The sequence below is a fragment of the Mesoplodon densirostris genome, chromosome 3 (assembly GCF_025265405.1).
Source record: "Mesoplodon densirostris isolate mMesDen1 chromosome 3, mMesDen1 primary haplotype, whole genome shotgun sequence".
Classification (NCBI taxonomy): Eukaryota; Metazoa; Chordata; class Mammalia; order Artiodactyla; family Ziphiidae; genus Mesoplodon; species Mesoplodon densirostris.
In genome coordinates this window covers 119,483,753-119,510,610 of record NC_082663.1, presented here as the reverse complement: position 1 = coordinate 119,510,610, position 26,858 = coordinate 119,483,753, and the positions used below count along the sequence as shown (strand labels likewise).

Sequence of the window (26,858 nt, the reverse complement as noted above, 5' to 3'; positions counted from 1 at the left end):
CTCCCGCGTCCCTGCGGGCCCTGAAGCCGGGCACTAAAGCAGTGCAGTCCCAAGCTTCCCCTGCAGAAGCCGCGCTCCCCACTCGGTTCGGGGGTAGAGGGGGCGCGAGAGAGCAAGTGGGCGGACGTCCCATCCTCCGCATCCACCTCCAGGTCCTGGCGCGCAGGGTGGGAGCGCTGCGCGCCTCCGCGCTGCGCATCACGGCCCGCTTGCCGCCTGCCCCCTGCCCTAGCTGGGCCGCCTCCCCGGGCTGCCGGTGGAGGGCTACAAGGCGCTAACGTTACGCTGTTTCCGGTTTTCCAGCGGGCTCTGGTTTCCCCTCCCAAGGCGGCGGCGGCGGCGGAGCGGCGGAGCCCCCCAAATGGCCTGGCCAGATGCGGCAGGTTTGCTGCTCAGCGCTGCCGCCGCCGCCGCCACTGGAGAAGGCTCGGTGCAGCAGCTACAGCGACAGCAGCAGCAGCGAGAGGAGCAGCAGCAGCAGCGGCGGCGAGAGCAGCAGCAGCAGGAGCAGCAGCAGCGACAGCAACAGCGGCATCTCTCGTCCCGCTGCGCCCCCAGAGCCGCGGCCGTCGCAACAGCCGCAGCCCCGCAGCCCCGCAGCCCGGAGAGCCGCCGCCCGCTCGCGAGCCGCAGCCGCCGGCGGCATGAGGCGCGACCCGGCCCCCGGATTCTCTATGCTGCTCTTCGGTGTGTCGCTCGCCTGCTACTCGCCTAGCCTCAAGTCGGTGCAGGACCAGGCGTACAAGGCACCCGTGGTGGTGGAGGGCAAGGTACAGGGGCTGGCCCCGGCCGGCGGCTCCAGCTCCAACAGCACCCGTGAGCCGCCCGCCTCGGGTCGGGTGGCACTGGTGAAGGTGCTGGACAAGTGGCCGCTCCGGAGCGGGGGACTGCAGCGCGAGCAGGTGATCAGCGTGGGCTCCTGTGCGCCGCTCGAAAGGAACCAGCGCTACATCTTTTTCCTGGAGCCCACGGAGCAGCCCTTAGTCTTTAAGACAGCCTTTGCCCCTCTTGACACCAACGGCAAAAACCTCAAGAAAGAGGTGGGCAAGATCCTGTGCACTGACTGCGGTGAGTCGCCCCCTCCCTCTGCTAGAGAAAGGGGGGAGGGGCGAAGCTGTGGAGAATGGGGGTGGGGCGGGAGGTGCTGCAGGTGCCCAGGCCTGGCAGCGCCCCGGCCGGCCGCTGGGGGGTGGGGCCGCCCCTGTGCAGGGCGTTTGGCATGGTGGGTGAGGGTGTTGGGCTGGGGAGAAGGAGGATCAGGCTCAAAGTGTGCCAGGGGTGGGGGCGGGGGGACGCGCTGGCCTGTGCCAGCAGGGATCTGCGGCTGATGTATAGCATGTGGGGCTGGAAAGCTGCCATCATAGCCCAGTAGCGGCAGGAAAAACGGAGAGGTCCTGGTGTTGCTGGCCCGAGGCTCAGTGAGTCAGGAGTGACCCTCGGAGGCCTTGCCCGCTCTGCTCCCACGGGCCTGCCTTGCCCAGGCTGGCAGGGTCTGCAGGAGCAGCTGGGCAGATTCCCAGGCTGTGAAGGCCTGCGCTTACAAGTTCTCCTAGGGAATCATGGCCCCCGCCCCCTCCTTCCTCTCCTGGGCTCCTGGTCAGCTCATCCACACCGCTGGCGCAGGCAGAGTTGGGACTTTTTCTGCTACTGTTTTCTGTCCCCCATGTGGCTCGGGGTTTTTTTCTGCATCGTGATTGCCTGTCTTTGCTAAGCGGGTAGCACAGCCCTCTCTTAACCTCCACGACTAGTGAGCAGACACCTCTTTTGGCTGTTTCTGGGAGATCTTCCTAGGTCTGTTGATTGTGATGACGGCAAAATAGAGTAACTTCTGCTGAATGCTGTAAGTTCAGCTCTGACATCTCACCAGCAGGATGTGTTGACTGCATATCTCATCTTCATGATGTTGGGTGCTGAACAGGAATGCAGGTGATTAGAAACAAAACACTGAAATCTGTAGATCTGTGCAGCTGGGAATGGAGGTCTCCAATGTCAAAAGTCAAAGAAATGTCAGTTTAAGATCTTTTTTTTCTTGTCCCTGAATCCAGTACTTACTTCTCAGTAAGATATTTCGAACCAAATTGTCCCCATACTGGAGTGTTTGATGTTAGCTTGTCTTGTGCTTATTCATATTGGGGTTTCATTTTATCCCCAAAGGCTGGATTTGGTGTTTGCAGTGTGACTTTGAGCTGTGTAATCACTGAATTGTGACAGATGTCCTGGTCTGTCGTAGAAGTTGGTGTGTTTACTAGTTTACCAACTGATTCTGGGTAGTATAAATAGGCTTTGAGTAGCAAAGAATGTGTAACAGCTTGTAGGAAGTTTTGCTGCCCTCATCTTTCTAGATAAATGCCTTTGACTTTTGGAAGCTTCCCTTCTACCCCATGTCCCCCGCCCCCTCCCCACCCCTGTCCTTCAGGAGATGACTTTTAGTTTAGTGGTGGGAGTATATCTAGGTATTATGTTAAACTGCGACCACTTTAATCAGAAGACTCTTGCAGTGTCTTAATAAGAAGAAAGAAACTTTGGTGATAATAGCAGTTTATCTCTCTGACATTGTTCTGAGGAATATTGTTGACTGCTCTTTAATGTTGGTTTTATGCTCTGAAATGTTTGATGATGACAAATTGAGACCAGTTAAGAATTTCTAATTTTTTATTGTGTTAAGCATTTTGTCTGAGATCCCTCGGGGAGCTGTGGAACTGTATTGTGCAGTGGGAAATAGATAGTAAAAACATTTATTGAAACTTATCCAAGGACAGCTTCTGTTTTGGTTTTCAGTGAGTTGCTCCTGAATGTGCATCGTGCACATTGCCACATAATCCCTTGTCTGGTCCACTGAGCCCCAGTGGTCATCATCCCCTGTCTTCCTCCTCCTTCCTCCATCAATTCTACCTTGTTTGTTTTAGTGAGTGTTTAATAGCTTAATAGTTGAATGTGGAGATCATGAAAGATCTGGGGTTCAGAAATATAGTCTGCTTTTAGGTTGTGGTCATCTCATATTATGAACATAGCATGTGCAATATAGTTCTCAAAAAGATAAATTTAGGACTGCAATCACTGCTAACGAGAAGGCCCTCATACATCACAAATTATCAAGGGGCAGGAAAGTGTATGGGAGTAAACATTTTAGAGTGCAAAAATTTTTGCTTTGAATTGATAGTATATAGATACAAGTCAGTTTGGGGGCTTTATCTAAGGGGATTAGAAATTAAAGGACATTTTTGTGAGAGGAAACTTGTGGAACTGGTGATAATATGACAGAAGAGCATGAACTGCATTTTCTTATTTCCTACAATGTGGTTGAAGAAAACATGCACTAGTAATGGTATATTAAATAAGGAAACAAATCTTCCTAACTAACCACAACACCTTCCTTGTGCTCAGCAGGAAATAACTAACAAATTTATTTTCTGTTTTCTATCTCTTTAAAAAAGCCCTCTGGGCCACAGGGTCATTGGGAACATTTTCTCCTTGGAGCAGATCTGCCCATTGCAAAATAGGGAAACTGGCACCTGGAAACTGTCATCATGGCCGTTATATTGAGCAACTGTGGTTAAATTGTTACTTTATTTAGCCATTTTCAGCTCTGAGCCTGTCTGGGCTCTGAGAGGTATGGTTCCTAGGGAGATTGTCCAGAAAGCTGTGTTTTGGTGGGCCAGGACTTTGGGATAAGGTACCATACAGAGAGATAAAGGTCTTCATAAATGGCTAATTTTACCACAACTATGAAATGTTGACTTGTAGCCTGTTAAGTCCTTCTGGAATAGCAATATCTGCCAGAGGGGCATTTTTATAGATCTAATGTTTATCATTCACCCCAAACTACTACCTCTGGTGGTAAAGAGTGGAGTAAAATGTTTGCATTTCTCAGAAGATTACATACATGGAGGTGTTTTCTGTGCCTTCTGAGGAAAGCACAGGAAAAAGATTTGAAAAGGACTCTCAGGGATTAGCAACTCTGTACAATGCTATGAAAGCATCCTGTTCTGCAAATAGTCCTACATTTTTAATGATGGTTGCATATATTTTGGTTTAATCACACTCTATCATTTGCTTTCCTATATGTGTATGTTTTTTAAATTGTTTCCTTATTGAATAGATGCAATAGATATCTTTTTTTTTTTTAAGAAAGATCATTCTTCCTTTGGGACTTTATGATTTGCCTTTTTCTTCCAACGTATAGTGTACTTTGTTGTTAAAGCTAGAAAAGGTGTATTCCTGGGGGACTTTATGTTCTTTAGGATAGTTTTAAATTAATGTGGCACCCAAATTCACATATTAGAGCAAGGTGGTTCACAAAATTCAGTAAAGCGAAAGCGACTGCATATTTTTAAAGTGCTGTTTATTTAAAGAATCTTTTCTTCCCCAGCCAGCTGGAAACCCAGCTGTGCTGCAGCTTGAAGATGGGAAAGTGAAACTAGATTAGAAACTGACCAGTCCTAGTGGTGAGGACAGGCTTGATTATAGATTTAGGGGTAGAATTACCATCACAATGTCATTATTTCTTTCAGTGGCTGCTTTCCTCAGCAGACTGGGATTCTTGGGGTCAGGAACCATATCTTATCTTTGAGGGTCTTTCTCCTAGCTCTCCTGCCCTTCAATGTTTGGTACTGGCCCGTGGCTTACAGAGGGATTCTCATAAGTGTCTTTTGAACGGATGAAGTCAATTGAAGTTCAAAAAGCAAGCCTCCAGATTAATACTAAAACAATCTTAACTCTCCTATCTGTGACACCAAGTCCTGTGCTGAAAAGCTGAGTTCGATGATAGCCCTTACCTGTCGCTATGGGAACCTTTTTTTCTGAAGGAGTCGTAATCAACTAGAGTACTTAACCACAATGTGCTTAATCATTGTGCTGATTAGTGTTAATGGGATTTGAGCAGTGGAGAATCTAGGTCTTGTTGGAGAAGACCCTCTTTTTTTTGGAAGGCAGGTTATCCCCCCCCCCATGTTTAAACAAAAATAAGATAACTATAAACTTGAATTAACAAAAGGTTTGGGAGCTAGAGAGGGTGTTATATTAACTAGCTAGGTGACTAACTTCTTCTTGGTCCCAAGGCTCTTAACCATCTTTTATTATCTAGGACTTTTTGTGTGTGTGTGGCTATGTTGGGTCTTTGTTGCTGCGCGGGCTTTCTCTAGTTGTGGCGAGCGAGCGAGGGCTACTCTACGTTGCGGTGCTCGGGCTTCTCATTGCGGTGGCTTCTCTTGTTGTGTGGAGCATGGGCTGTAGGCACGCGGGCTGCAGTAGTTGTGGCTCGTGGGCTCTAGAGCGCAGGCTCAGTAGATGCAGCGCATGGGCTTAGTTCCTCCGGGGCATGTGGGATCTTTCCGGACCAGGGCTGGAACCCGTGTCCCCAGCATTGGTAGGTGGATTCTTAACCACTGCGCCACCAGGGAAGTCCCTATCTAGGACATTTTAATTTCATTTCCTAATAGCAAATATGTCATTAATTTTTTCCTTTATAAAGTTGTATTTTTATTTTTGAATATGCAACACTTTCATATGGTTCAAAACTTAGAAAGCGCATAAGAATATACGGTGAAAAGTCTTCTTCTTACCCCTGTCCTCAGCTACCCAGCTCTTAGGCGATTATAACATATTCTTGAAATGTGTATTTCTCTAAAAGCAAAATGTTTTTCAAAGTAATCTTTTTTTTTTCTTAACAGATGGAGAATGTTAATTTTGCCATTAAGCCAAATTATGGTAAATTCTTCCCGAGTAGTGTGTATGTGTGTGTGTATATATATATATATATATATTTTTTAAAGCTAATCCAAGATCTTAACCAGTATCCTACCTTACAAATATAACCCTAGAGTGAGGAATAAAAATACCAACTTATTTTTCAGATACTTCGCCGTTAAGAAGTTTTCTATGACAGTGAATTTTGTGAGTCTTAATTGGGGTGCTCAAAGGAGAGATCCGAAGGTTTGTCACTAAGCTTTAGGGCTGCAGCTCTGCCCATACAGCAGTTCCCATTGTTTACACTCTTGGTAGGTAATCTCACAACAGCAACCATGTGGGAAATCACATGATCCCATATATGGGAAGAGAAAACTCCACAGTGCATGATTGCTTTGATTCTCATTTAGAAACCAAAGACCCCAGTTGCTGATGAAGAGTTTGATTTTGATCATATTCATGTATAGCTGGTATGACTCAAGGGGAATTTAGCCACTTGAATGCTATTTTGAAGTACGTTTAAGGTAACTGATTTGAACGTAGTGTTAAAATATCAGAGGACTGAGGAATTGCCATTTGGATAAGTAGGGGAAAGCAAATATGCAAATCTAAACAGTGGGGCATCTTAACCCTCTAAAGCCTGTTGGTTTAGTGGCATATGGCAATTTTGAACATTGATTTGGAAAAGGAATGATCTCACTATCAATGAAGTTTCCCCTGTGCAGTCTTTGACACTTGTTCTTGGGTCTTTCTTTTCAGGGTCTGAAGCGTTGTTAGTATAATTTACATCAAAGGTAAAAGAAATTTCCCTCCAAATTTTGAGTTTGGATGGATGTGTGTGAAATGGGGATTTTTGTCTTACTTGTTTCCCATGAATTAACCCTCCCCACTTACTTATTGGAATTTGTACATAAAGATAAACCCAGTTTGTGAATTTCAAGAGATAATATAGGGAGCTCTTTAGAAAACTGAGGAAAGTAGATGAATTGATCAGTGGATGTGCTAAATTATGGCGTTTGAAAAAATGACTGTCTTATGTGAAATTCAAGTAGACTCCTTTAAAAACAGCAGTACACACAAATGAATCTTGGTGAGTAATGTTTCAAGCAAGCCTGTAGGAACTGAAGCAAACCTGGAGGATGATTAAAAGGCTTTAGGATGACATGAAAGAGGACATGCTGTACCCAGGCAAAGAGCTGGGAAGCTTTTGCCAATCTGGGGTCAAAAGACAGAGATTCCACACTTGACTGAGATCATTTGCTGCTAATCAGCTGTGATGTTTTTGATAATTATGAAATGAGGTTGAGTTAAGGAGCCTTCTTGCTCTGGCTGGTTGCTGTTGGCAGAGTGTGGCATGCAAGCTCCATTCTACAGTAACATTCCCTTCCTGCTTTGTACATGCAGTGAGATCCAAATAGCCTCTCCAGGGACCTTCTCTGGGACAGAGCCTCTAGCTCTTCTCTGTGCCTCAGCTGAGAACCTGATCATGCTGCTTGCCTCCTGGGGTGGGGCTGGAGGTAGTTAACATTCCATTTGCCCTTGCAGATGTTTCCAGAGTAGCAGAGGCACAGGTATCCTAGAAAGTTTCCTTATTCTACTAGCAACACAGACCCCCAAGATGTGATGTTCAGGTTACTTTTTATTCTCTCTTAGGAAGCAGAATCTTTAATGTTTCTTTTTTTCCTTTCAATGATTTCCTGCTTTTTGCTTAGGACATTGGCTTCCCCCTCCTCCTTCCCTCCTTCGTCTGTTTATACAGACTGAGAATCTGTCTTTGTCCTTTAGGCTGGGATGTTTTACTTGGTCTTGATCTTGATATTGGTCCAACCAACAGAAGCCAAGCTGAACTAACACTCCTCAGAATTAAATAAAAGGAAGGTTACCACATGGCTAAATAACTGGTCCAACCATGGGAAAGTCAGGACATCATTAATTTGATTGGGACAGTGATGAAGTTTGGTATCCCAGAGGTTGTATTACTAAAAGAGCTTTCTTTCATTTCCGTCTTTCAAATGTTTGCTTCAACAGATGTGCTCTGTGTAAAGAACTAGGTACTTTAGGGGAATTGCTTCAGACAGTCCCTGTCACCAAGGAGCTTACAATATAGAAGTACAAAGATATAACAGTAATTCAATCTAGAGTATGACAAATGCCATAAGATATACCAACATAGTGCTTCTGGGAGGAGGGGAAGAGTCATAAAAGAAAGAAAGATCTGGTTAGAGGATTAAAGAAAGTTTCTTGGAGAAGCAGATTGAGATGGGATTCTAATAGTCAGAGATAGAAGAGGTAGAGGTGGTTTAGGGATAGAGATGAACTGATGGATTAAATCAATTCCATGCAGACAGCAGCATTCTCAGTAGGCATGGGGCATGTTTGTAGTATACAAAATGACCAGGATGAAAGGAGCAAATGGGCAAAGGTCCTAGAGGGGTAAATTAGGATGATATTCCCACCCATCTTGACTGCTAGACTGATGAGTTTATTTGTAATTATGTAAGTAGTATTTGAAGGCTTCAGTTAAAAGCAGCTCAATAATGTGTTGTAGTTTTCAGTGAATGGGTCACATATTTTGTTAAATTTATTCCTTAGTACTTCTTGTTTTCTGGATGCTTTTGTAAATGGTATTTTTGTTTAATTTTGTTTTCCACTTATTCATTGCTAGTATATAGAAAGATAATTGTTAAAATTGTTAAAATATTGACTTTGTCTCCTGTATTAGTTATTCACTTATTCATTTCAGTAACGTTTTCGGGGGTAGATTTGTTAAGGATTTTTTTCCCATGTACATGACTGTATAGTCAGTGAAAAAAAAAGACATTTTTACTTTTTCCTTTCTAATCTGTTTGCCTTTATTTTTTTCTTGCCTTGTTCCACTGGCTGGAACTGCTAAGTACAATGTTGAATAAGAGTAGTGAGAATGAGCATCCTTGGGGGAAAGCATTTAGACTTTCTTTCTTTTTTTTTTTTTTTTTTGCGGTACACGGGCCTCTCGCTGTCGTGGCCTCTCCTGTTGCGGAGCACAGCCTCCGGACGCGCAGGCTCAGCGACCATGGCTCACGGGCCCAGCTGCTCTGCGGCATGTAGGATCTTCCCGTACTGGGGCACGAACTTGTGTCCCCTGCATCGGCAGGTGGACTCTCAATCACTGCACCACCAGGGAAGCCCTAGACTTTCACTATTAAGTATGATGTTAGCTGAAGGTTTTTCATAGATGCTCTTCCTTTAAAAAAAAAAAAAAGTCTGCTAAATATAGTGTAATGACTAAGAGTTTGTGCTCTACAGCCAGATGAACCTGGGTTTGGAAACCATTTTCTACATTTTCTAACTGGGTGATGTTGGGCAAATTACTTTCTGTATCTTAGTTTCCTATAAATGGGGATAGTGATAGCACTTAATAGGATTGCTATGAGTATTAAATGAGATAATGCATGTAAAATAATTAATACAGCACCTGCTCAATAAGTGTTATTAACAAAATCTTATTAACTTAGACCAATGTGAGCAGGAAGACTAGTAAGTGAAAATATTAAGTTCTGGAGGACTGGAGGCAGACAAGGGGAGAAATTTTTACTGAAAACTGTATTATGTGTGTGGTCTAACTGTAGGGAAGCCCATGTGAGTCCAGGGTATGAATGCTGGTCCTATAGACCAAGTAGGCTGCAAATCTTGATGTGTCCATGGGTCTGTTTTAGTCAATTTTTTGAGAAGCCCACAGATAGAAACTGCTTTTCTCTGTTTCACAAATGGGAGGACTAAGACTCAAACTTCAAAATGACCATTTCAAAATTTCATCATGCTTGTGGGGTCAACCAAGGGTCCACATTCTGGAGTCCTGCCAGGTCTGCTTTTTTACTTGGGCAGGTCTTATCTTACATTGTATTGTTGTTAGGAGGAGTTGCTGAAAGTCACTGGAAAATGGCTGAAAGCATCCTTTTTTCTTTCAAAGAAAGAAGGTCCCTGACTCATCCTGCTTTGATTTGGGGGTTTCCAGAGTTGGGGGGGTTTTTCCAGAGTTGGGGCTGGATTCACACTGAATCATTCATACTCTTTCCTTGTTTCTGCACTGGGTTGGGATGGGTGTGGTGGCTGCCCAGGGTCAGAGGGGTACAGGTATGGGCATGTAACAGGTGGCATTTTGGGAATTTGTGGGATTCAATTTTAATTAATTAATTGATGTGTGGTACCCATTGGAAGTATGAAACTTTGCTCCTTAAATGTTTATAGGACAAAGACCCTGCTTTGAGTCCTTCCTCTAAATATTTGTTGGGTATTATTACCCCTCAGATCCTGGACTGGCCACACATCCCTGACCTTAGGAAGTATTGTTTTTTCTTATTCTTAGACTTTTAGTATTTATGGCCTGTATCACTTATATGGCACCTCATTTAATACCATGCACTGTTAATTATCTTTTGATGGGTCAGTGTCTTAGCTCCTTCACCTGATTGTAAGATCTTTGGGGCCTGAAACTTAAAATATGTTTTAGTAAATATTTGACTACTGGCTATTGCCAAGTAAGGGAAAAGTGAGACCTTTACTTTCTCTTTATAAAGACCACTTCGTCCTAGACAAATTTCAAGACTCCTCAAATGACAGCTCAGGCTTAAGGACTAGACCAACCATGGAAAATGTCTTCAGACATTTCGATAAAGGGCAGAATTTTGCTTCTCAGTTATGTATCAGGTTTGTTTGTTTTTTTCTTGATAGTCCATAGTTTCTTCATTTTCTTGCAAGTACTTTTCTGTTGTTGAGTTTTAGAATTATCTCTAGGTGGTTTACCTCATACATGTCAATATTTTGGCTTGTGTTTCATTCCTATCTTTTAGTTAGTTCACATTCTGCAAAATTCTCCATTTTCACTTGCCATGCAAGCTTTTTGGTTATTCCCCATTCTGGTTTCTCACTGGAATGGTCAGTTGGATTCCCTTACTCTGGCCTGTTCATGCTTCAGGCTGAATACCTTAAAGAGGTAAGAGGTATGACCAGGCATCTTCTGTAGTAAGCTAAGATCACAAATTAGGAGTGGTTGTACCTTTTTGCCTATAGGCAGCTTGGGGCCTTCTGGAAGCCAGTACTGGTTCTTAGATCATTCTTTTCTTCTGAAAGGGTAGGGAGTAGAAACCCAATATTTCTTCACATCTTTCTTTTAGTATGTTCATTCTTTTGTCATTGCCTTGAAATGAGGCATTTTTCTGCCATGGCTCCTTGGCTGAATTATTGGGTGGGGATGGGATAGGCCTCTCCAGAGGGAGTTCTCTTCAAGCCTAGGGCTCCTAAGGGCCCCTAGTCATCACCTTGCAGAAGGCTGTGGCCCTCAGCTTCAGCGAGTCAGAGTTCCTTTCACTGGTGCCTGAGGCGATACATAAAATTTCAGTACAGCACTTCACCATGTTGTTTAGACCAGTAATGAATTTCACAAGCACAACCCAATTGATGGCTCTCCTCTGGAGTAATTTTATATGACTTTAGAGAAGAGAGTTTATTTACCAGTCAGGACGGAACAGGTAGATTAAGTAGATGATCTGTTGTGTCTGAATTCCCGTCTCTGAGTGAGAAATAAAATAACAGCAGGGCTGCATACAGTGCAACTTTCCCGACATTGTCATTGGTTGATTGAATTTCAGAGAAACATAATAATAAAAAGAAGAAGAATGTTTTTAAAAGGAAGAAAGAAGACTCAGACCACGACATGACTCATTTGTCACAGAATGAAACCAAGGCCCACAAGTGAAGATTTTTTTTCAAAGGACACTGGGGTTTCCAAAGGCAGCCTGTCTGACTGCTCACTCTTAGATGGTTTCCTTTTCACAGTCTGTTCAGGTGGGTTTCTCTTCTGAGACCCTCTTACCTGGGGCTCCACCCCTCCCACCTTATCCCATCTAGCGCCTACCTTTCTACTTAGGCCTGCTGTCATACTTGCTTACGTCATAAATGTAACAGCCATCCCTCAGCCCCTGTTTCCAAGAATCAGAGAAGTTTCCAGAAATTTCTAGTACAAAGTTCCTAATCCTTCCTTGGACTTTAGGTCTGACGGACCTAGTGGGAAAATAGGAACAAGGCAAGAGATAGGTACCTACGTGGGTGGGACTATATCCAACAAATTGGGCTAAATTTTTCTCAGGTCTGGTTCTTTTAGACAAAATATGGGGTTTTCCCAAGAAAGCTTCTCCTATATCTCTAGGTCTCCTTTTCAAGAGGAAATGCTTTCTCCAAAAAGGCTAGTAACATTCACTGGCCTTTTAGTAACACGTACATTAAATTGTCTTGGCCAAGTACTGACAGTAATCCCTTTCAGATGGCACCTCTGGGGCTTGGCCCAAGTGATTCTGGCCAATACTGGGCCAGGCTCCACTGGATGTGGAGCCAGGTAGTATACTCTGGGCAGAACAAGACATCACCACCTCTGAGAGAAACTCCTTGCTGCTGGGAAAGAATCTAATTTGTAGGTTGAAGGGAGGCACATGGGTGGCCCCCAGTTTGGGAGTTGGCTGTCTTTGTTTCTCAGTATGTAAATCACCTGAGTAGGTTTCCGCTGTGCGTGGTATGCACTCAGCTAACTGAGAGGGCAAATGGGAGCTGGAGCTGAGACTGGTTCCTTTGGGAATACTGTTGTCACCTCTGTCGATTTTACCCCAGCTTCTACCTTTGCCCACACGTAATGTGGGCTTTGTGCTTCTTCTGTGTGGTGTCACAGCCTCAGGGCCTCTGGTGAAGAGTCTGCACTAGGCCCAGAGCTTGTTGTACAGAAGTAGGAATTAAAGGCATTGGTTTAGGGCTTCCCTGGTGGCGCAGTGGTTGAGAGTCCGCCTGCCGATGCGGGGGACACGGGTTCGTGCCCCGGTCTGGGAAGATCCCACATGCCGCGGAGCGGCTGGGCCCGTGAGCCCTGGCCGCTGAGCCTGCGCGTCCGGAGCCTGTGCTCCGCAACGGGAGAGGCCACAGTAGTGAGAAGCCCGCGTACTGCACAAAAAAAAAAAAAAAAAACCCCAAAAAAAAGGCATTGGTTTAAGATTAGTCCTGTGAAGGGATCACTTGAAACTTTAGTGCTGTATCTAAAAGAAAACATCAAACTGATAAAGGGTCCCAGTGGGTTTGATGGTCTTCATTGGGCCAAGGTCACGAACCATATATATATTTTTAAAATTGATTTATTTTTGACTGTGTTGGGTCTTTGTTGCTGCTCACGGGCTTTTTCTAGTTGTGGTGAGCAGGGGCTACTCTTCGTTGTGGTGCACAGGCCTCTCATTGTTGTGGCTTCTTTTGTTGTGGAGCAGGGGCTCTAGGTGCACGGGCTTCGGTAGGTGTGACACGCAGGCTCAGTAGTTGTGGCTTGTGGGCTCTAGAGCACAGGCTCAGTAGTTGTGGTGCACAGGCTTCGTTGCTCCACGGCATGTGGGATCTTCCCGGACCAGGGCTCGAACCCGTGTCCCCTGAATCAGCAGGAGGATTCTTAACCACTGCGCCACCAGGGAAGTCCCACGAACTATATTTTTTAAAGGAAGTATAAGAGTTTACTTTCCTCATCTCTGAAGTTAAGTAGCAGCTTCATAATTCCAGAGTAGGGGTGAGCGTTGCCCTTGAAAGGGGAAGAGTAGAAAAGGCCAGTAGTGCTGCTCTGTCTACGTGAGTCGGGGGTAATCCAATGGATGTTACTCTCCATTCTATGATTCAAAGATTCCTTTCTTTGAAAGAGTTTGTTACTGACAACTGTGAGTTTGGGGCAGAGGTCATGGTTGGCTTGCAGTTGACCCATTCAACCTTAAAGACTGAAGACGGTTCGTTGGATCCTGCCGTGAGTTCCTCCAGTATGTTGTAGATGTCGTGTTTGGTTCTTTCCCCTCCCACTTCCTTCTCAGGTCCTTCCATCACTGGCTCTTCTTTTCAGCCTCTTGTAAAGAGTACAATTTTTAACAGATTGTCCTTGGTTCTCTTCTCAACTTACATAATCTGTTTTGAATTTTCGACTCTACATAGCATAGTGGTTAAGGCTGCATGCTCTGGAGCCAACTTTGAAGAGTGAATCTTGGTTCTATGACTTATTAGCTGTATAACCTTGGGCAAATTGACCATTTTGTGTCTCAGGTTCCTCAACTGTAAAATGGGGCTAATTATAATACCTACCTCATAGCATTGTGATAAGGATTCAGTGAGTTACTGCTTGTAAAGTGCTTAGAACAGTGCCTGCTTGTAGAAAACATTCAATGCAGACTAGCTGCAATTACTATTATTGTCATGTCTATTGTTAGTTGAAAGAGAATGGCTTTGGATTCAGACTGATATTAAAATCCTGACTCTTGGGCCTCCCTGGTGGCGCAGTGGTTAAGAGTCCGCCTGCCGATGCAGGGGATACGGGTTCGTGCCCTGGTCTGGGAGGATCCCATATGCCGCGGAGCGGCTGGGCCCGTGAGCCATGGCCGCTGGGCCTGCGCATCCGGAGCCTGTGCTCCGCAACGGGAGAGGCCACAACAGTGAGAGGCCCGCATACCGCAAAAAGAAAAAAAAAAAAAAAATCCTGACTCTTCCTTACTAGCTATGTGAACTTGGGAAAAGTCCCTTAATTTTTCTGAGTCCCAGTTTCCAACTGCCGAGGGCACATTGTTTCAGTTATCCATTGCAGCATAATAAACCACCCCAAAATATAGTGGCTTCAAATAGCAATCATTGTATGTTATTACCGCTCACAGTTTGGAGATTGACTGGGCTCAGCTAGGAGGTTTAGTATCTCTTATGTAGTTTTTGGCCAGATGGTAGCTGAGCAGTCGAACAGTAGATGAGACTGGGTCATTTCTAAGTTTCCTCTCTGACGTGTCTAGCATTTGATGCTGGCTGGTTCTCATCTGGGAGCTTAGCTGGGACTGAGGGCCGGAGACCGACCTTGCCTGGGTTTCCTCACAACATGGTGGCAAGGTCCATGAGTGAGCATAAGAGAGCGCCAGGCAAAAGCTGTATTGTCTTTTATGATCTAACCTCAGAAGTCACTAGCATCACTTCCACCGCGTTCTGTTTCTCAGAAGAGAGTTACTAAGGCTTGACTGGATGCAAATGGAGCAGAATGAGACTCTACCTCTCAGTGGACGGATTGTCAAAGAATTTGTGGACATGTTTTGAAACAATTACAGTCTGCCCTCTGGTCACAAATTATTTATATTCCTTGCACATGAAAAATACACTCATCCTGGTCATTGCATTCAAATTGCAATGTATACTTACTTATTAAAAAAAAAACAAAACACTCATCCTCACCCAAGACCCTCCTCCCTCCAAAAAGTCTCATCTATATGGCCTCAGGCTCAGGCTCAAGAGCCAGGGTTTCATCATCTAAATTAGGTCTGGGTACAGATGAGGCTCCTCTCATGCGGTTCCTTGGGGACAGCAACTCAAATGCTGTTCCTCTTGACCTGAAGGCTGCCAATGAAAGAGACAAGTCATCTGCCCTCCACCTCCCCCACCCCCCAACCCCCAACCCCCATACAATGCTGGAATGGAATAGACATAGGATAACTGCTATAGATGCCCCCCCTTTTTTTTTGCGGTATGCGGGCCTCTAACTGCCGTGGCCTCTCCCGTTGCGGAGCACAGGCTCCGGACGTGCAGGCTCAGCGGCCATGGCTCACGGGCCCAGCCGCTCCGTGGCATGTGGGATCTTCCCGGACCTGGGCACGAACCCGTGTCCCCTGCATTGGCAGAAGGACTCTCAACCACTGCGCCACCAGGGAAGCCCCTGCCTATGAATCTTATCAAGGTTCCCTACATTAGACAAAAGCCATACCTACAGATCTTATCAAGATAAGCTGTTCTCTACCTTGAGCTCCCTGTGGGGCTGCTGTGGACACTATTCTTCAGGCTAAAGGAATCACTATTCTTTAATGGAAAGGGCCTGCAGGCAAGTCAAAGGCATTGCCTTTGATCTTTCTGAGGTCTTAACAAAGGGTACAATTCACAATGTCTCAAATTAAGCCATTATAGTCTCCTTACCATATCCTATTCTGTCTAGGACACTCCCATCCTAGATAACAATCCATCTACTCTTCCAAGCCCTTAGAAACCTCAGAACCATCTTTGGTTCCTTTCTCACCTCCATCTCCTGTATATAGTACATTGTGAAGTGATGACAATTTTGACTATTGCAAGTAGCTTCAATCTAATTCTTTTCATTCATGAGGCTCTAGTTGGGTACTTATATCTCACTTAGGCTGCCACGGTGGCTGCTGAATGGAATCCCCAATTTTCAGAGTCTCTGCTCTCTTCCATCTGTCGTCTATTGATGGCATCAACTTTCTAAAAGTAATTCTCTCTGCCCAACCTAGAAATCTTCAATAGGTTTTTATTATCTGTAGAATGGAGTGAAAACTCCTTCACATAACATGCGAGGCCTTCCACAACCGACACCCACCTGCCGTTAAGCCTTTAGCCTGCTTTTCCACACTTACTGTTTGCTATAGCCAAAATGTAGTGTTTTGAACATTTCAAACACGTTTTACATTTTTCTTCCATAGCATTTTTGCACATTCTGTTTTCTGGTGTGTTTTCATTTCCTTCTCTGTCAGTTGCTAACCTCCTGATCCTTCAAGGCTCAGCTCAGATCTCACTTCTCCTCAGCGCTTTTTCTGATCCCCTCAGTCCAAATGGACCGTGGCATGTTTCTGTAGCAGTTCATAGCCCTTCTGTAATCATAATGGTCTATCCTACCACTTAGCGTAATTGGTTGGGGAAGCAGGGTATGTGTGTATGGTCCTCCAGATGGAGAGCTTCTTGAGTGCAGGATGGAACTGTAGCAAAGGATGTATCTCACTTATTTTTTGGTGCCTTATATAAGTTAATGACTAATAGCTGCTTGGTGACTTGAGAGAATGGATTTTACCTTGGAATTAGAACTGGAAACTGGGAATAAGCATCTGGTGCATGAAAGGAGATTGGCCTAGGTATGCAATATGCCGGTAAAGGTATGAAAGTGGTAAATTGAGGCTGCCACTTGAGATGAAAATGGGAAGGCTGGTTTAGTTACAAAGTGCTACATTGGACTCTTTTTTTAAAATAGATCTTTATTGGAGTATAATTGCTTCACAATACTGTGTTAGTTTCTGTTGTACACCAAAGTGAATCAGCCATATGCATACATACGTCCCCATATCCCCTCCCTCTTGAGCCTCCCTCCCGTCCTCTCTATCCCACCCCTCTAGGCCATCACAAAGCACCGAGCTGATCTCCCTGTGCTATGCTACTGCTTCCTGCTAGCTAACTATTTTACATCCAGTAGTGTATATATGTCCATGCTACTCTCACTTTGCCCCAGCTTCCCCCTACCACCCTGTGTCCTCAAGTCCATTCTCTATGTCTTCATCTTTATTCCTGCCCTGCAACTAGGTTCATCAGTACCATTTTTTGTCTTTTTTTAGATTCCATATATATGCGTTAGCATACGGTATTTGTTTTTCTCTTTCTGACTTACTTCACTCTGTATGACAGACTCTAGGTCCATCCACCTCACTACAAATAACTCAGTTTCATTTCTTTTTATGGCTGAGTAATATTCCATTGTATATATGTGCCACATCTTCTTTATCCATTCATCTGTCGATGGACATTTAGGTTGGTTCAATGTCCTGGCTATTGTAAATAGTGCTGCATACATTGGACTCTTTTTTTTTAAAATAAGTTTATTTATTTATTTATTTATGGCTGCATTGGGTCTTCATTGCTGAGTGCGGGCTTTTCTCTAGTTGTGGCAAGTGGGGTCTACTCTTCGTTGCGGTGCATGGGCTTCTCATTGTGGTGGCTTCTCTTGTTGCAGAGCACAGGCTCTAGGCACATGGGCTTCAGTAGTTGTGGCTCATGGGCTTAAGTTGCTCTGCGGCATGTGGGATCTTCCCAGACCAGGGCTCAAGCCTGTGTCCCCCCTGCATTGGCAGGTGGATTCTCAACCACTGTGCCACCAGGGAAGCCCTGGACTCTTACACTGTCATTGTTGCTGCTATTTATAGCAAAAAAATACCAAATCTCCGATATGTGGATTGGAGTCTGTGTTTTATTAGCCTCTATGAGAAGTATCTTAGAAAGATTATTCAGGGATAGGAGAATTTGGCTGTTTTGTGTACCACTGTATCCCTATCACCTTCATGGTTCTTGGCATGTTATAGGAGCTCAATAAATGTTAATTGAGGGGGAAATGAGTGAAGAAATGATTTTTTCTCCTGTGTGATTCTAGGTACCTACATGTGCCATACCTAAGGAGCACGGCCAGGAGAGCTGGTTCAAAATCAGCTCAAGTTCAGAGAAGGCTTATTCATCACAAGTGATTTATCCAGGGTCCTCTTGGTACCCAGAGCTTTCTGCTTTGCCACAGACAAGTAGGAGATATTAGGGCCTTAAGATGTAGACAGGGTGATTGGGGGCAAGTGGATGGCAGAATTGCAATCTGAATCAAGCAGTCAGAAGTGACAGGAGCTTCTTTTAGGTGGCCAGGAGGGGAGTCTGAGCAGTGTCCTTAGTTAAGGAAGAGGAGACTATGCAGGCTTTGTGAGGTTTTTTGTTGTTTTGTTTTCAAATGATGAGAGTCCTTCCTGGAAATTAGCCTCCCTGGTCCAGTCTCAGCCCACAGCTTTCTGTATGACCTTGTGCAGGCTGTCCTTATACCCTGGGCTTTGTTTTGAGCTGACAAGGGGCTTTCTTCAGCTGTGAGAAGTGGGGTGGAGAGAGTGTTTCAAGCTAATTGGATAAGTGGCATGCCATCAAAATAGAGCCTGCATGGGTTTATAGTTGTACTTTGAAAATTTTAGCAAAATCCTGGGCTGAGGGACAGTCTGGACGCCTAAAATGCTGAATTTCTTTCTTGAAGCTAGACCTCCCCTGTATTCCATTCTGAGTATCAAATGTGAACAGCCTCCCCAAGTCTGTGATTGTGATTAGATGGGAGGGCTTGGGGCGATTTAGGAAGATGATGGGGGCCTGACCTCTTCCTGCCTTTGAAATACACAAAGGAGAGAGAATGGGGAAAATGATGAATAGTTGATCAAAAAATGGGGAGTGTCCCTTCTAAATTAGAACAGCTGGCTCAGGGATGAAATTGTCTTACTCTGTTAATGGCCCTCAGGACCAGATGCTCTGAAAACAGAAATTAAACTATGACTTTGGGCAGCTCTCTCCACACTGTGAGAGCAGGGCCACCTCTTCTCTCTGCCCTTGCCCGCCTGTGGATTCCTCTAGGGGAGTCTCAAGAGTCTTGAGGGAGGCGGCTTGTTGGGCCCATGGTAAGGATTACAGGCAAGGGGTAGGTAGAGTTGACAGGAACCTCAGGGTATGTGGGTTTTGCATCCGCTTGCGTGTTGGCTTGTCCTGGACACTCTGTGCCTTCCTGTTTGTCGTGGGGCTAGCTCAAGGTAATCTCCCTCGATTCCATGTATCGGAGAGTTGGCCTGTTTGGTCTCTCTATATCCCCAAGGAACCGATTTTACTACAGGGCTGGGTGAACCATATGGCAGCCTAGATTACAGTGATGGTTGACGTTTGTCAACAGAGAGAACAGGCTTTTTGGCTGTAGCAAATCCCCCAGGTAGGGCTACCCACACCATCTGTGAACACAGCATATAGGGTCAGCTAGGTGGGTAAGCAGTCCCATTCTTATCCACTCCCTGCCTCCCAAAGAAAGGGAGAGGCAAGCTCATCATCAAGTGTTGGCTAATAGATGTATATTTTTAGCTCCTTTATTGTTCTTTTCTTTGAAGGATACTGGGGACGTCTAGTAGTCATGTATCTTGTTCTGGAGAGGTTTACAGTCTAGTTGGGGATATCAGATTAACATGAATCAATAACAAGTGATGTAAAGCAAAAAGTTTATAATAATTGCAAAAGGGAAAATAGATTATAGTATTCAGAGATGAGGAAGATCAATTAGGGTGGAAATTTTCTAGGATAGAGTTAGGGCTAAAGGTTAGTTTTGAAGAATGAATAGGTTTGGGGGATTTAGGAGGATCAGGGAAAGGTTTCTAGGCCAAAAGAGCAGTATGAACAGAGGCAGAGACAAGGAAGATGTCTTTCCAGAACCATGAGGAGATTAGTGTGCTTGGGGTAGAGATATAGGGGAGATAAGATTAGGAAGGGAGGGCAGGACTGGATTAAGGAGGGCCTCCAGAGACAGGCAGAGGAGTTTGGACTTGGTTCTGGAGGTGATATGGCACCATTGTAGGTACTGGTGCAGAGATAGGATATGAAGAGAGGAATGTTTGCAAATACTTTGTATACACAATTCAGAGTGGACTGGATTTGGGGAGAGATAGATGTTTGAGAGATCAAGGAGGGAATCATAAAGTCTCTGAAGCCATGGAAACTGGGAGAAGAGGCAGGTAAACTATCCTGTTTCTTCCCAGAATCTGTGAGACATGGTGATGAACCGGGAAGCAGGCATAAAAGGGGTCAAAGTTTACTCTTGGAAAGCTGGGGAAAATAATAGTGCCATTAGCAAAAATGGAGAAGTTGTGAGGAAAAGTAATTTTAAGGAGGAAAATGAAGAGTTTGGCAGTGATTTTATTTACTTAACAAACACTTATTTGACACTTATTATGTACTTGGCACTGTGCTAACCACTTTATAAGTGTTAACTCATTTAGTTCTCATAATAACTATATGAAATAAATACTGTTATTATCCTCTTTATTACAGAGGGGAAAACTCAAGCATAGAGAGAGATGAACTAACTTGCTCAAGGTCATGAAGCTATAAATAAACGGCAGAGCCAGGATTCTGAACCCAGACCATTTATTCTAGGCTTCCTCTGGTTGATGGGAGACCCAGCTAGAAAATACAATAGACAATAGAAAACCAGATATTTGTTGGGTGCATCTTTTGTGCAGAACTCTGCAGGAAATTTAAAATGAGTATGACATGGATATACCATCAAGGAGCTTGTAAAGTTCTAGTGAGGGAATGGCAGATGGTCAAATCGTTGTTAAGGGTAATATATTTTGTGCTACAAGAGAGGGCAGCACATAAATAAGGAGAGAGGGAGGATAAATACATGTATAATAAATACATATTTATTAGAGACATGTCTAGTTAGAGACATCAGAAAAGACTCAAAGGAGAAGCAGCTTGGAAGATGGGTCAAGTTGGACTTTGGTTGTTGGTGGTAGGGGAAAGAAGGTTATTCCTGGTAGAGATAAAAGGTAAAATCATGGAAGAAAGAAAATTCAAAACGTATTTTGGGATCAGCACACGGCATAGTACCTAGCTCAGTAAATGTTTGACCTGAACTAGGATGGGAAGTGGTTCATTAGGCTGCAACCTAAAGCGTGGGTTGGAGAAGCAGTAGGAGAGAAGGCTGAGATTCCCTTGGTAGAGGGCTGGAGCCTAAGTGAGAGGATTGGACTGGAGAGGTCAAATCCCTGGTCCATGGCTGAGGAATGGATAACTGATGCTGGAAGAGCAGAGGACTCTTGGAGGGAAGACTATAGGCAGGGAAGAGTAGAGAGCTGAGGATGGAGCCTTTTTGTTTTATGCATGCAAATATCTAGGCTATTCTTACTTTGGGATGAGCCTAAATATTTCCTAAAATAAGGCCTGTTGGCTTGTGGGATGTGGTTGTTCCTCTTCTAGACGGGGAGACCATTCTGGCTCTCTGCCTTTGCTCCTCAAGCATCTCCCAGCCTTCCATTCCAGCCCCAGCCCCTGCACCACCACCCCCCCCACCCCCCCAGGGGTAAATGAAGTTCTTATTGTCTTTGTTCCCTAAGTAGATGTAGACAGGAGTCCTAGGACCCTTCTGCCTGGACTGAAGGAGAAATTAAAAAGCCATGAGACCATGCTCATGTTATGGATGCAGAGGTGATATTTCAGGGAATCCCTGTGTGCTGCAACACTTGAGTGGCTGAGATTGTTCTCTTAGGTTATGGGTGGTGACCTCCAGAGGAGAAGCAAAGCATGGTCCATTCTAGTATTCCATACTCCCTTAGGCCTTTAAGGATCATTCTTAGGGCAAGTGTTGAGAAGAGACGGAACTTAAAAATACAGAGATCCGACATTACTCTTGAACTTCTTCAGTGGACATGCTGGAATGGTCCTAACCTCAGACTCCGTCTCATAAAACAAAGAACACAGTCCTAGGAGAGAGATGTCACTTTAAACTCCAGTTTGCCACTTACTAGCTCTGTGATCTTAGGACAACTGACATTTGGGAGCCTGTGTTTTCTGTTTGTTTTGTTTTTTAACTGAAAAAGAAGGTTAGTGATATTTGCTTTTCTTACCTAGCAGGGATATTGTGAGGCTTAGAGGAAATAATGTCTGTGAAAGTGCTCTGAGATTGCAAAGTGCTGTATCAGAGTGTGCTGTTATTATTACAACAACTAACCAGTTTGCTTACTCTTAAAGATTAATGCTTGGAGAGTGCCTTTTGCACAACCTCTTCATGGTCCCTCTGCCAAGGACTTACAGGGCAAGGCTACAGAGTGGGAGTTTGATTTGCAGCATAGAATATTTCCTCGGGCAGGTATATCCTATTTCATTGGCTCTCTGATGCCCTTCCCCCCACTCTGTACATTAACATCTCTGAAATTTGGCTGGGCCTTACAACGGACGGCGTAGTAGAAGCGACAGAAGCCAGCTAGTTCTTCTTTTGGAGCTAGGTGGGCCACATATACAAACTTTCTTTTTTTCTACATGAAAAACTATTTTCTCTCAACCATTGATAGAAAAGATCTTGCTAAAATGCATGGGGGCATTTTGCTGCCTCAGTACTTGTAGAATTCAGTCTGTCCTTGAATATCTTGTCATGTGTCATCGTTATCTTTTCTCATTGCACAGATCTCTGCAAACAGAAGTTTGATTTGACTATATATGTCCTGATCTTGGGACATATCCTGCCTGTTGATTAAAGAAAAAATCACTAGTGACAATTTTGTCATCATTTCCTGCTTCTACCTAAAAGTGGAAGGCGAGATGCATTTTGGTTCATGGATAGTTTATTTTACCCGGATTTGACTGTCTTGGGCTCTGGGGTGTTAGAAGGTGGGGGCTAGGTCTCCTATCCCTGTCCTATAAACCCCTAACTTAAACTCTCCAAGTGACAGGACAATCAATACACTGTCTGTGAGGCTTCTCTTTAGAATGAATCCTGTTCTTGTTTTCTTTTACCTTTTGAAAGCTCTTCAGATTCAACTGCAAATTCTGAGCTTCTTTCTTAGTACCAATTCTTGAGTCTTCAGTCTTTTCTTGAGTATATGGGTGTGTTCTTTCCACCTTTTTTTTTTTTTTTTTTTTTTTGGCTGCACTGCCTGGCATACAAGATCTTAGATCCCCAACCAGGGATCAAACCTGCACCCCCTGCAGTGGAAGCTTGGAGTCTTAACCACTGGACCGCCAGGGAAGTCCCTGGACTTTCCATCTTTTAAGTTGAATGGCAGGGAGCCTTCTGAGCCACTCCCCCCACCCCCCCTGCCGCCCACCTTGTCCTCTCCTGTAGATTCAGGGAATGTAGACTAAGACCTTGTAGTTATGAATGTAAATCCTCAGGTAAAGAGGGGTAAGGAAGAGGCACTAACATTTCCCAAACAGGTACTTTTTACAGACATTACTTCATTTGATTCTCAGAACAACCTACAAAGGTGGGCCTTCCCTTCCCTACGTTACATCTAGGAACGAAACAATGAGGTGAGTTTCAAGCTGGTTATAAGCTGGTTATATAAGCCACACTGGTTATAAGTGATGGAGCTCATCTGAACCCATGCTTTCTAGGCAGAGCCAGTCTGAAAACAAAGAGAAGCGATAAGGGGATTACTTGCTCTGACTGATTACGCAGGCATTCTTTCCTGGCTAATGCAGGGACTCGAAATGACTGGACGGGGTTCTTTGAAGAGTTCTGTGGGTTTTTTTCCTGCCCAACCTTGGAAGTAGGCCGGTGACCAAGGCCCCTGGCTGGAACTGTGCTGTATTTCTCGGCCTCTGATTGGTCCTCTGGCCCCTGCTTCCAGAGGCTTCTGATTCAGGGCAGGTGCTGCTTGGTGCCCTAGAAATAACCGGGTTTCTAGCCCAGCCTGACTCCCTGGAGCCCCTGGGCCTGCTCGGGGCTGTGCTTGCAGCACCTCTCCCCAAAGCTGTGTTTATTTCTATTATGTCATTTGCTTATTATAGACAGTCTGCTAAGTGTCAATTATCACCTCCCTGTGATTCCCTGCCTTTTCTTCTCCTTCTGTCTTTCCCAATGCTTTGGAGACTCTGGGTGACAGGGACTCAGGAGGCTGCATTCTTAAACAGGTTTCCTTCTACAGTTCTTCATGTGGAATAAAGCGTTTCTGCTGATTTTCCCTCAGGGATGAGCTTTTGTTAGAAGCACTGGCACCATAAACAAGTATCCTCTCTACGGTCCAAGGAGTGCCCAAAGGGTTGAAAAGACAGCAAGATGGGGGAGCAGGCCCTGGATTGTGGGGGTGAGAGGTGTTGGTTTGGATCTGTAGGGGTCAAGTGCTAACCCGGGATTTGGCAGGCTCTGTGTTTTGGTTTTCTCTCTCCCGTGACCTTGGCAAGCACTTGTCCTCTTAAATCTTTGTGTCCTAATGCTGTTTCCACGCTTTGGACTAAAAGATGCTGATTGAATTCTGGTCCTAGAGTTACAATCATGGTTATAATACAGTGAGCCGGAGAAACTGCTCCAGATTCCAGGTTTGGGGAGCTGTAGGTTAGGTGCCTCGGCAATGACATGGGAGGCATCTCACTAAGGACTATAGTGTGTAAAATAAGAGCTTAGTCTGTTAGGCAGCTAGGCAGCCTCTTCCCCCTTCCAGAGTTACTGCATGAAGGAGTGGGGCTGTTTTTCCCTCAACACACCCATCTGATTCCTCGTCGGCATGCTGGCACTTTGTGACGTCTCTTCTCCTTCATTGCTGTTTTCAGTCATGTCCCCAGATTTGACCTGGTTACACCTGGGCCTTCTTGCAGAGACCCTATCACATCACCTGTGGACAGCAGGGCTAGAAGCAACTTCCATTTGGCCTTGTTCTGACTCAAGAGAAGGGCAGAGGAGGCAGTGTGATTTGTACTAGGTGCCAAGATGGGGCCCACAGGGGCTGTTTGCTTCCTGGGATCCACACCACTCACCAAGAGTACACGGACCTGTAGACTTTGAGGTTTTCTCTGGAAAACATTAGCAGAGCTGACTTTATGACTGTGTGTTTGCAAGGGTGAATATACACTGACCTTCATACTCACTCGTCCTCTCCCCCTCCCTTCTTCTTCTTTTCTTTTTTTAATTGAATGAAAGATTATTTAAATTCTATAGTGCTTTACAATTTTCAAAAGTTTCACACACATGATTTCATATAATCCCATAATAACCCTTTCCCCCTGCCCTTCTACTGCCCCTCCCCCCTTCCCTCTCCCCACTGGAAACCACTAGTTTGTTCTCTATATCTGTGAGTCTGCTTCTTTTTTGTTTTATTTTTTAGATTCCACATATAAGTGATATCATGGAGTATTTGCCTTTCTCTGTCTGACTTATTTCACTTAGCATAATGCCCTCCAAGTCCATCCATGTTGCTGCAAATGGCAAAATTTCATTCTTTTTTATGGCTGAGTAGTATTCCATATATATATATATATATATATATATATATATATATATATATATATATATATATATATATGTATACCACATCTTTTTTATCCCTTCATCTGTTCATGGACACTTAGGTTGCTTCATACCTTGGCTATTGTAAGTAATGCTGCTATGAACATTGTCCCCCTCCCTTCTGATCCACAGAAGAGCTGTCCTGTCGTCTGAGAGACCAGTTCTCCAGCTCTGCCCTGTAGTCTAGCCCTTCACACCTTCTCAGGATCCCTATACTGTCCACTTTTCTTTCTCTCCACTGTCCCTCCTCTGTCTTTATCTCTGCTGAATCCTTTCTATCCATTTCTCAACATACTCAAGTCTCTCCCATCTTCAATCACTGCCTATCTATCTCTCTTCTTTCATAGCTGTAAGAACAGTCTATACACCCTGTCTCATTTCACAACCTCTCCTCTCACACCCCTTTGGCTTCTTCCCCAATTCCCCCTCCATCAAAACTGCTCTAAGCAAGCGCCAAGCCCCTAACCCTAATGCACATTTTTCATTCCCCATCTTATTTCATCTCTCAGCACTTTAATACAATTAACTAATCCTGGCTTCTTGAGATATGTTGTTCCCTTGGCTACCATGATGTCAAACCCTTAGTTTTCCTCCTGTCTCTGACCATTCCTTTACATTCTCTCTTTTTTAGCTCTTTCCTCTCTACTCAATTTTTAAATATGGGATTTCCTCAAGTCTCCATCCTCGGTTCTCTTTATTTCTCCTATACTCTCTCCATATGCACATTTTACGACTTCACTTATTGTGTCTATAGGGACTCTCAAATTCATACCTTCAATTCTTTAGTTGGAGACCTTTGAGCTACAGATTTATACATTCACCTTCTTTCTCATCTTCTCTACTTGGTATCTCACAGCATGTCCCAAATTGAACTAATAATATCACCCCCTTTCCAAACTTGGTCCTCTGATAGTGTTTCCTAATTTACCACTTAGGTTGCATTTTGGTACTTTCTTCTTTATTACCTGCCCCCTGCAACTCCCCCTCATCTTATCACTTTACCTCCTAAATCTCTCTTGACTTTATCTGTTTTTCCACTGATATCACCCATATCAAATACTGATCATTTTTCACCTGTTTCACTGTAGTTGCTTCATTACTGGCCTTTTCATATTGACTTGTGCCCCTTAGAGTTCATTCTCCATATAGTGAGCTTTTAAAAGCACATGTCCAATCACACCACGCCTACTCTGCTCTGATCTCCTTCACTGTCTTTAACGTATATTAAGACCACATCCCTCTTGTAAGGCTCTGTGTGGGCTCCCCTGTGCCTGTGTGGCCTTACCTCTATGCCCATCTGGTCTTCACTCTGCACTTGGGCCACACTGGCCTTGACAAGATATGACTCCTGCCTCAGGGCATCTGTATGTGCTCTTTTCTGTCTCTCAAATGCCCTTTCTTCTCCCCTGGTTCATTCCTATCTGTCCTTCTGAGCTCAGCTCAGATGTTATTTCCTTCAGGAAGACTTTCTGAAACCCCAGACTAGGCCATAACTATGCTCCATCCACTCACACCAGCACTGCCACGATCACTTCCACTCTCAGATTGATTTGTGGTAGTG

At 44.5% G+C, this 26,858-nt stretch overlaps 1 protein-coding gene across 5 annotated transcripts in view; it reads left to right on the top strand.

Moving 5' to 3' along the window:
• Positions 1-374: 374 nt before the first annotated feature.
• NRG2 (neuregulin 2) overlaps positions 375-26,858 on the top strand; it is a 178,625-nt gene continuing 152,141 nt past the window's right edge. For all 5 annotated transcript variants that reach the window (XM_060092007.1, XM_060092006.1, XM_060092005.1 and 2 more), the window contains exon 1: positions 375-1,068. In XM_060092007.1, the coding sequence (XP_059947990.1) occupies positions 375-1,068 (694 nt within the window). The remainder of the gene's footprint in view (positions 1,069-26,858) is intronic.